Source organism: Gymnoscopelus microlampas (assembly GCF_963454915.1).
Source record: "Gymnoscopelus microlampas genome assembly, chromosome: 11".
Classification (NCBI taxonomy): Eukaryota; Metazoa; Chordata; class Actinopteri; order Myctophiformes; family Myctophidae; genus Gymnoscopelus; species Gymnoscopelus microlampas.
The window spans coordinates 26067773-26078283 of record NC_139948.1 but is presented as its reverse complement, the minus strand read 5'-3'; the positions used below and the strand labels follow the sequence as shown (position 1 = coordinate 26078283).

The following is a 10511-nucleotide window of genomic DNA, read 5'->3' as shown; positions in this document are numbered from 1 at the left end:
TGAATGTAAAGCACTTTGGGTCAACTTCTGTTGTTTTTAAATGTGCTATATAAACAAAGGTGACTTGACTTGACTTGACTATAGTTTTTAAAACAGCCTGCAGCACGAATGTAAGCGCACTAAGTTGTCCACAGATAAGATTCTTCCGTTGTCAGTGTAAAAACCCAGACAGCGATGAAACATTAAGAAAAAATGTTATATTCACTCTAAATTGTGTGTTCGGCTAAGTTGTTTTATTAAGAAAATAGGCCATTGAAAATGTTCCTCAAGTTTCCATTACGGCTGACTTTGTGAATTGACAATGGCAGGATCAGATTGCTTTGTAGCTGATTAGACCTGGGTTTACATAAAAAGGGCTGCTATAACTTTTAGAAAGCGTGTATAGATTGTTGTTGTATTGCCTACATCTGGCTAGTTGGTCCAGTGTTGGGGCCTTGTGATGCCTCTGTCCAAAGATCTTCACAAATATGGGAGCAGCTCGGGGAAGGGAGCCCAAAGGTTGAAAAGGAGCTTAATGTTGGGTCAGATTTTGAAATAAAGTCTACCTACATTTCAAACAAATACATCAGATTGTAGTAATTGAAAACTAACACTAACAGTCAGTGCTTAGATACAAAAAAATATAGAGAATTTTAATTGATTTGTTGAATTCACAGATACAGAGGCCTTGAGGATCATGGGTCATTTCGGGCCAATGACATTCTGTATCTGTCCTTTGTTTCTAACTGCGGTACTGCCATAACAAATAAAGGTCTACTGCCACCCACTAACAAGAAGTTACCCTGCTGTACATCTAGAGGACGCTAGCACACACCATTCTATCCATCTTTGTATTCTTTACTCCACAGCTCCCTTCTCTTCTTGTCCAGCTCTTCACCTTGGTAGCGCTCCTTTAGATTTTTCTCCTCTCTCACTTTTGCTTATGGAGATTTTATCTTTAGTTCTTCAATTTAGGCCCCTTTTACAGACTATCTGATAGCTGGCCTTCAGTTGCCTTTATCTATTATTATCTTTAATCCTCCAGATGCAGAAAAGGTAGCCAATCTAAGGTGGATTACACCATTGGTTCTCAAAGTGGGGTCCTTGAGGGGGTTCCAGGGGGTCCCCAGCAAAATGTGTGAATATAGCATCACAATAATTGTAACCTTTTATACTTTGGCTATTCAAAAATAGCAAATATACAAGCTCATAGCGCGGCACCGAGTGCCGCGCTATGAGCTTGTAGATCTGCTATTTTTTGAAAGATCTTGAAGATTCGCGCAAATCTTTGAATACATTTCTTTTAAAGCGAACATTTTAACACAAATCTTTTGCTTCTGGGAGTCCCTGGCACAACATATTTTCAGATGGGGGTCCGCGGCCAAATACATATCGATTTGGGGGTCCCTGGCATGAAAAAGTTTGAGAAGCACTGGATTACACAACTAGTATTATTTGTAAATACTTTTCTAGGGACATATTTTGGTTTCCTGACATAAATCTCTGAAATTGTGAGGCATCAGTAACGTGTATCAGAATATGTAAGAAACAACATTGTTTCCAATCCAAAGATGGTTAATACATGGCACTGTTCAAAGGTTTGAGATTCAATGTTCTTTATTGTCACTTTTTGTCATTTTAAAAGCCAGAGCTGAGCTGAAACATTTTCACAAGAGTGTCTAAAAATAAATCTGCATGCCTCATTGTTCCACCTACAGGAGAAGAACAGACTGACATGCAGCTCAGACCTATTTCCTGTAAATCACATGTGCATGCTTTGTTGCTGTGTACTGAACATAGACTGTACTGAATAGGAAGTTGATGAGGGGAGGGGTTGGGTCACGAGTTTTAACAAGAAGTTACCCTGCTGTACATCTAGAGGACGCTAGCACACATTCTACCATTCTACCCATCTATGCATCCATCCACACATAATTGTTGGCATCAAATGTGTTACGGTCTGCAATTGTTTTTATTGGTTACACAACGCCATTAAGCACTACAACTTTTGCACAAACCGGTTTTATCTTCATAAAATAAATGTTGTTTTGTATGAGCAATGTCCATTATTTATGAAGTAAGAGATGCTTAACTAATCTACCATTATGTTTTAATATCTCAGAGGATAAGGATAACTATTCTCTTCATGCAAACACTGTCACAATCCAAGAAAATCCAAACTTATACCAATATAAACATAGGCATACTAGGCCTACCGCCACTCCTTCGTACACTCCTATCGCCACTACCATCACCACACAAACTACAAATACCACAATTGCAAAAATCATGGGCCAGTATTCTGAATTCTCAGCCTTCTCTCTTGCTTTCTTCTCTTCTTTACTCCACAGCTCCCTTCTCTTTTTCTCCAGCTCTTCGCCTTGGAAGCGCTCCCGTAGATTTTTCTCCTCTCTGTTGATATCCTTTTCTCTCTCTGCAAGGATGATCTCCTGTGTTTGCCTGATCTTCCTCTCTTTTGGGGGGTACAGGGCTGTGTGGTAATAGCCACCTCCATTTAGAGACACCAGGGTCTGGACTTTTGACAGTAAGCCTTCCACCTGCTTTGGGTCCTCTGCATTCTTGTTGTTGAAGACGTGAAACCCACCACTACACTTGCGTATGAAGTTGCGGAGGCTCTCATCACCTTCGGCGATCACATCGTTTATGGTCTTTCCCTCCAGGCAGTCTCCGTGGGTGAACAACACGATGGTGTAGTTCCACACTGTCTTACCAAACCTGGCCTCAATCAGCTTGTGGGTGTCTTGATCTTCCTGTGTCAATCTTCCTAATGGGATCACATGCACAAAGGCATGAGGTCCACCCTCCTGGAGTTTGACACCCTTTAGAATGTCTCTAACGGCTCCCTCCTTGTCCCGGTCGGTCTCAAAGAACCCTGGCGTGTCGATCACATCCACAAGTGTGTTGTTGATGGTTCCAGAGGCCTTTTCACAGTGCATAGTGACTCTTTTGAGCTTCATGTCTGCTTTAAACACCTCTCGTCCCAGTATGGTGTTCCCACTTGAACTCTTCCCTGCTCCACTCTTCCCAAGCAGCATGATCCTCAAGGCCCCTCTCTCTGTGAATTCAGCAAATCAAAAAAAAAACACTCATCAAAGATAACATAACTGTTTACCTATTGCAACACATTATGGTTCTGTTCAGAAGCCCCCTGCCCATCATGCAGCTTGCAGAATAAAGCAGGGGACATTCAATACATCTCTCCCAGGAATACAGACAGAACAAAACAGAACAGAACTACCAGAAAAAAGGATGAAATATGATGGGTAACAGAGTACTGTACACATATGGTGATGTGCCCTGACACACTGTAGTGGTTAAGGGCACCTTTATGCCTTCTCCTCTGGGCCACCCTCAGCTCCCTCTCAGTTTTTCTACTGCCTGTCTCAATAATAGAAAAGTTTTTATTTTATTGAGTTTTTAGAGCTGAGTAAGTCATGGGTTGCCGCCGGGGTGCGAAGAAGCTGGGGGGTAGCATTTCTACAACATACAGTTCAACTTTAAGCATTTGTGTGCTTTTATGGGCAGAAGTGAAAGTGCTTTAGGGGCTGCACTCTATAGGCTCCTCAACATCAAATTCCAATTTGGTGTTCATTAGATGTTCATGATATATGGCTTGTTTGGCACACACACACACGCACGCACGCACGCACGCACGCACGCACGCACGCGCACACACACACACACACACACACACACACACACACACACACACACACACACACACACACACACACACACACACACACACACACAAACACACCTGCACACACCTTGCATATGGGATTAGTTTACTGGAAAGACCTGAGCAGGGGTCATCACCATGCCAGCTTGTGATGGACATTTTGATCAATATTTTATTTTTATTTTTGGACATACAAATTAACTGGTCAATAATTTTTTACCAGAAACCCAAATGACTATCACTAACTGGAAACTAATGGACTCGTAATGTGCCATAGTGTCTATGCCAATGTGCTACATATTTTAATACTATTAGACTTTTTGACTTTTGGAAATGTCTATTCAAATGATGTGTGGTTTGTCCGCAAGTGTCTTTCCAAGTTCTCTTTCTTCACCATCACATGCAGTTCTTGCTGATGAGACAAATACTTACAATAGAATAATGATGAGAGAGCTCTATCCAGTTCCATGTATGGTACACAAATACATATGGCTGAGATTTCAGTTCCTTTTTCTCACTTTGTCTGCTGGAAAGGTCTAGTCAAATGATTTATGGTTTGTCACAATGAAAGTGTCTTTCCAAGTTCCCTTTCTTCACTTACATAGTTGTTGCAATTCATTTTCCCATCAAATTTAATGTGTTGTATACTATCGGCTCTATTCTGTGCCAATCTAAAGCCGCAACCGCGGCCTGTTACCCGTGAATTTCGGCCCATTAGCCGTGAATTACGGATAAGGGAGCTGGACTGTCCCGTTGTTGCTATATCCCCAAAATTGCTATTCTGCCCACACACCTTTGGGAAAGCATATTACGGAATCTGAAACCACCCGCAATGCCAACTTGGTTTGGTAGAGCGCACAGGCTGCATATAATCAGCAGAAGGGAGGGTGTCAATTCCTTGTGACAATTGTGTTTATATAAGATAATAAGTCTATTTAAAGAAGAAAATGTGTGCGTCGCGCAATGCAATGCTCTCCAAATTACACACGTCAGTTTTATTCTTCGATTACGCAGGAAATAATGAACTGATTACAAAAATATAAAATTATCTCTAATCAGTAACATGTAGGTGATACGTATGTCTATCAAATGTGGTTTTATTGAAAGGCAATCAAAGGCCAGAGCTTAGTAACCAAACGTCGGGTCTATGTTTCCATGTAAAATCCCCACGGTGCGACTGCAGAGCTGAAGAGCTGTGTTACCAGAATTTGCGAGAGAAATAAGCAACCAGGTTTATGAAATAAGCCCAAAAGAAGCGACTTAATAGGCCACATGAGCTTCAAACCTACAGTATATATGTCGTCCATTAAACAATGTGCATATTTATATATGTTGGCTATTTGAAAATAGCCGATCTACAAGCTCACAACCGTTATACCATTATTTACAAGCAACTTCAGATAAACAAGCCCAATGTGGCTTATAATAATCAGACCAGGTAACACTGCAGACAGGGAGAAAGGAGTGCGTAAGATTGGATTGGCGATAATGGCTAGCGCAGTCTTCTCTTAAAGGTAATGGCATCTGGCACGGTTTTATCACTGTAACACCCAAACCACACCTATGCATAATGTAACGGGTAGTGCAGGTGTTTTGCGGGTACGGCAGGTGTCCCAGAATAGCAACTTTTGCGGGGGAACGCCCCTTGCCTGGTCCAAAATTCCTTTAGCCACTTCAGCCGGAATAGGGCCCATATGTATTTTGTCTCATGAGGTCTGTTCCCAAACTCATTCAACTGATGTCTTGTCTCATTAGATGTGGTTGAAAAATAGTTGTAGCTTAATAAACAGGTAACACACATGTACCATTGATATGCTGAAGGGGTCAATCCTGTGTTAATTCACACTGCCCCACTCATTTGTTAGTTTCAAGAGTTGTGGTTTCCGTAAGGTAAGGTAAACAAGTATTCGATGTTGATGAGAAAGTCTCAGACCATGTGTAGGTGGTATGATGTAAGGTATGCCAGTGGACAGTGGTGGACAGTAACGGAGTAAATGTACTTGAGTACTGTACTTAAGTACAGATTCTGAGGATCTATACTTTACTTGAGTATTAGATTTTTTTGATACTTATTACTCTTACTTGAGTACATTTCCTAGACAAATATTTTACTTTTACTCGAGTACATTTCTACCACATGCTGCTCTCACACTAGCCATGTTTCTGGTTTCCCCCTCCCCTCGCCTCTTTGTTACATCTTGTATGGGTGTATAGGAGTAAATGTATTTAGTTCTGGATCCTCAGTCATTTCTATTTTCGTTTTTATAGGTGTTTCTACAAGCAAGCACATTAGTGCATGCAGTGCAGGTGCAGAGAGTTACTTCTCTGAAAGTGTTACAAGGTCCTATAAATTCATTGTGAAAGCATTACAGCAATTCATTGATATAGAAATTAAGAAATGTACTTCTACTTTTACTTTAAGTATTTTTAAAAGCAGGTACTGTAAAAAAAAAAAATAATGACATGAGATCTACTTAAAGAGGCACTATGTAACTTTCTTTTAATGAATACAATGTCATTTTGTCCAATCTGTATGGTAGATTATGTCAATAAAATCTAACATATACATTTGGGGCGGTTATATTTTGTCTCCTTGCTCTTTTATTGAGACATTTAGATTGTGGCAAAGGTCATGTCTCACCTAGACACAGGATCTGACATGAATTTCGACCAGATTAGGAAATCAAAGGTTGTTTGTGTGGAGACCAGGCAAGTTGACTTGTCTCTGTGCCATCTTGTTTTGACAGGGTGAAGTTCGCCGCTGTGCATGTTGGCGTCATCTTGTTTTGACAAGGTGAAGTTAACGGTTGTGCGTGTGGGTACATATGAAACATCCTCTGCTCTCGTGAGAGCAGAGGATGTGGCCACAAAGAAGGCTGTATGTCATAGCACTGAGAAATTACCTAACCACATGCAAACAACACATTCCTCTTTGCAACCGCCATCTCTGCAGGCATGGATGCCGATTTATGTTGGGTGGGTAGGGTACTCAACAACAAGTCACACACATCAACCAAGTTTTAACCCCTTAATCAGAAATACCTGATGAATGTCTGTTGGCAATAAAATACTTTTTTTTGCTGTAAGTGCACGATCACCATTCTTTCCTGTCTAATACATTGGCTGCGTGCTCCTACGCACCTGTCCCAGTAGGTGTGCAAAAGGACCTTTTGTTTTTTTTACTACATTGCAAGTCATACAATTTGATTATTGGCTGATGATGAAACCATAACTGGCATAAGGACTTTTCCCTATGTAGACACGTAAACCATTTTCAGTATTGATGATGAAATCAGCTAACACCGTCAACCTCTTTGCCTTTATTGAAATAATATTTGTTTCCTTTACTTACGTTCTGCTGCTGGCACCTGCTGTTCTTCCTCTGCCATGTTGTTTGTTGTCATTACAAAGACATGGATTCTGTTGTTAAGTACAAACAGGAAAAGAAAAGCTATTTAAACACAAATATCAGTTATTATGTGGCATACTTTGGGCACAATTGCACATGCTACATTGGAAGGATAATAGATCATCTTTTATGGGAAAATTGTTATACCAAAAAAAAAACGATATGGAGAAGCAATGTTCAACCAGCTATCCCTATCATTCAGAGTGCACACATCTCAGTTTACACACTGGCCTACAAAAGCCATTGAACAACAGTAAACGTTACTGTTGTTTTGCGTACAGTGTTTACCCACTTGAATAGTTATTGTTGAGAGCAAGGCCCAAGCCATCAATGTGACCCCTAGACCCCGAGCTCCCGTGAGGCCCCAGGCGCCTGCCATGTCCTCCAGCAAAAAGAAACGAGAGAAGCTGAAGCTGAACCGTGCTGCTAGTGCTAGGACACCTACTGGGTGGCCCGAAGGGAGCGAGCAATGAAAAAAGAATAATTGGAATCCTCCATACAACGCTGTCCCTACAACGGGGGGGATGCCATCGCCATACCCCCACTCATATGCACCAAGGGGACCTTCTCAGGGGCCCTACTCCCACCCCCATCCTGCCACAGGATTCTACGGGGCACCGCCCGGCTCAACCCGATCCAAGAAGCCAGCAGGGTCCATACTATTTGGGACCATAAAAACATGTAAAGCAAATGCTTAGTTTATAGAAACACAGCTTTGAGATGTTTTTGCTTAGAACGCTTCCCACACACTTTGTCACACAATACTGCCTGTGTAATAGTGGGCCAGACTGCCAAGGTCATGCACTGTCTGCTTAGCTGAGGTGGTGCATGTCTGTCAGGAAGTGTCTACGTGCTTCAAGGGTTGAGAGTTTGTCGGGACGGGAGGGGTGAAGAATGCCATGTCATGACAGTATGTTGCCACAGGGGTTGTTGTATTTAACCCCCAGTCGCCCTGGGTTATATACCTACCTGCATGTGGGCTAACCGGCATGGGTTGGAGGCGGGCAAGCCCACGTGGTTCCCGTGTGGACAAAATATTCATTCATTCCAGCCATTTCTCTCTTCAATACTTTATTCTCTATATATACTTCTTAATAAATCCTTTTCATTGAACTCAAAAATAACTCATTAGCCAAGAAAGATATCCTGTTTTTTTGTCCTTTTCCTGTATTTTTGTGGTAAGATTGGTAACACAAATTGCTACATTAAAATAGAAGCTAGCCTGGGTCTGAGAGTTTCTCTCTAACGGACGCAGGTTGGGACAGGCCCTGTCAATGGCCTTAAGTTTCATTCTCACAATATTTCCCCAGTGAAGATATCTATCTGTTGTTTATTACTGAGTAAGGTGGTTGGGGCTGAGTTCATTTCTCAATGAGTGGCTCTCATTTATATCCTCATAAAAGCAGGATACAGAGCGCTGCTCACAAGAGGTGTCTTGGCTCTCGCTGCTTGGTAGCACAGAGCCAAGAGTGAAATTAGGTCAGTCACAGTTGATGTTGAAGCACACGCAGATACAACAACAGTTGTGTCCCGTAGCTGTTGGTGAAAGACGCCAAGACAATAGTATTGGTCTCCGGTCACTGAGTGTTATTTAAATCTAATTCTAGATTTTTGCCTGAGTTCTGAGCAATGCAGTCTAGTCATTGTCGGAAGCCCACTTGTAATCTACCGAGAATAGATCCTCTAGGTTGAACTTAACAGAGTTTATCCATTCTAGATAAAGCGATAAGTAGGAGTAAGGTTAAATTCCGGTAACTGGAGAGGTGTTAGCAAACCTTGAAGGGGTTCCGGTGGGGAGTCTCGGCCTAGTTGGCCCAGGGTCTGATTCCCTCGACAGTTATAAATGGTGTTTATAGTACAATAGTACAATAATTTGTTTCACAAGATAATGCTGCAGTAACAATAACATTACATCACCAAACCATTAGATTATTTTTATCTTCTCATTAGACTTAGTTTTTAGACAGAAAGGACAGTCAACAAAAGATTAAGATTAATAACTAATTAATAACGAGTTTGACAGACAGAAACACTTGGAAATATGCCAAGAATAAATGCAACAAGTCTTATGCTGACAGCTGAAGGTTACAATAAGAATGACAGGCTTCATTATAAATACAAAATATATATAGCCACCACCATTTAAAAAGAGAGACTTACTACTGCCATGGATCCTGGTAAGTTGTTGAATAAACTGACCTGCAGATCAGTGCTCCACTTATGTACTTTCCCATACTTTCACTTTCAATTTTGATGAGTTTTTTTTATAATCAGCCCTCCAGCTTTTACTCTTGGCCCCTCTATTTACAGACTAATATGGCTATCTGATAGGTAGCTGATCTGCATTTGCCTCTATTTTTAATAATTGGTATGTAGTTACTGTATAATAATTATCGTTGTTTATCTTTAAGCAGCCAGATGCAGTAAATATAGTCAATTTAAAGAAAGTCATGTAGGCCTACTGTGACTGATCTTTTTGTAATTTGTTTTCTTCTTTTTTTTGTCTGTATGCCTACAGAATCGTAAAACAACCGTTTCTATTGTGAGGACCAGGAAAATGGTTCTCACAAATGTATATTTTTCGACTTCTACCTACTTGTTGTGGGGACTTTAATCCCACACTCACACTTTCAAATAAATTATCTGTTTGCACTCCCTAGTGGCACAAAGGAGTAACATCGTGCTAGAGATTGGCTTGTGGACAGAGTGACAGACACTATACAGTAGGCTACTATAATCATATTTGTTTTATTAATTAGAGAGAATAGACTCAGAACAATATTGAATTGATCACAAAAATGTTTTCCGGTATTTATAATGGATTATGACCTCGTTGGGGAAGGGGATGTAGCCTATGTATGTCAATGGTAATTTATATTGACCAGATCTGTAGAGGGCGCAGTGGAGTAAATTAAACAATTTCCGTCTTTCTGCCCAAAAAGTGTATTTTACAGAGAAGGTGGGGTGCTGAGAGGCTTCCCACCTAAGAGAATAGACTTTCAACAATACAAAACATTCTTTGTTTCGGTGAGTAGCGAAGTGGTTTTGTTTATTTTTCACTACAGTTGGAGCCCTCGCAGGGCTGTGGAATTCCCATAGAGTTGCCAAATGTTTTAGCTCGAGACCCAAAAGAGAAATTTTATGTCTGCCCGGGACTAGGGAAAATAGCAGATCTACAAGCTCACAACAGGCTATTTTCACGACTTCTCAAACATTTGTTTTCTAATTTCTGGGATTTCTTAGATTTTTAAAAATGTATTCAAATATCATTGAATCTGTTTTTAATTCATGGCTTTTTTATTTTTTTATTTTTTGCATTTATGGATACTTAAATCTAAATGTAGGAAACAAAACATAAATGCATATTTACTTGTGACCCATAAACATGTGTCCACGACCCACAAATGTGTGCCGAGTCTG

At 40.7% G+C, this 10511-nt stretch overlaps 1 protein-coding gene across 2 annotated transcripts; it reads right to left on the bottom strand.

Annotated features, from left to right (window-relative positions):
• Positions 1 to 1578: 1578 nt before the first annotated feature.
• LOC311056192 (GTPase IMAP family member 7-like) lies at positions 1579 to 9545 on the bottom strand. Of its 2 annotated transcripts, XM_084072637.1 has the most exons (3): positions 9252 to 9545; positions 7035 to 7102; positions 1579 to 3055 (listed from the first exon to the last, which is right to left on the bottom strand). In XM_084072637.1, the coding sequence occupies exons 2-3, from the start codon at positions 7084 to 7086 to the stop codon at positions 2124 to 2126; spliced, it is 984 nt and encodes a 327-aa protein (XP_083928763.1). In that variant the 5' UTR covers positions 7087 to 7102; positions 9252 to 9545; the 3' UTR covers positions 1579 to 2123. The 2 variants fall into 2 exon arrangements, with proteins under 2 accessions (XP_083928763.1, XP_083928764.1); XM_084072638.1 differs by lacking the exon at positions 9252 to 9545 and having other exon boundaries at positions 7035 to 7726.
• Positions 9546 to 10511: the final 966 nt, after the last annotated feature.

Coding starts and splice junctions, on each gene's coding strand:
- LOC311056192 (XM_084072637.1), bottom strand. CDS start 7,086: ATGACAACAAACAACATGGCAGAGGAAGAACAGCAGGTGCCAGCAGCA. Junction 3,056..7,034: donor GCAGGTGCCAGCAGCAGAAC/GTAAGTAAAGGA, acceptor CTGAATTCACAG/AGAGAGGGGCCTTGAGGATC.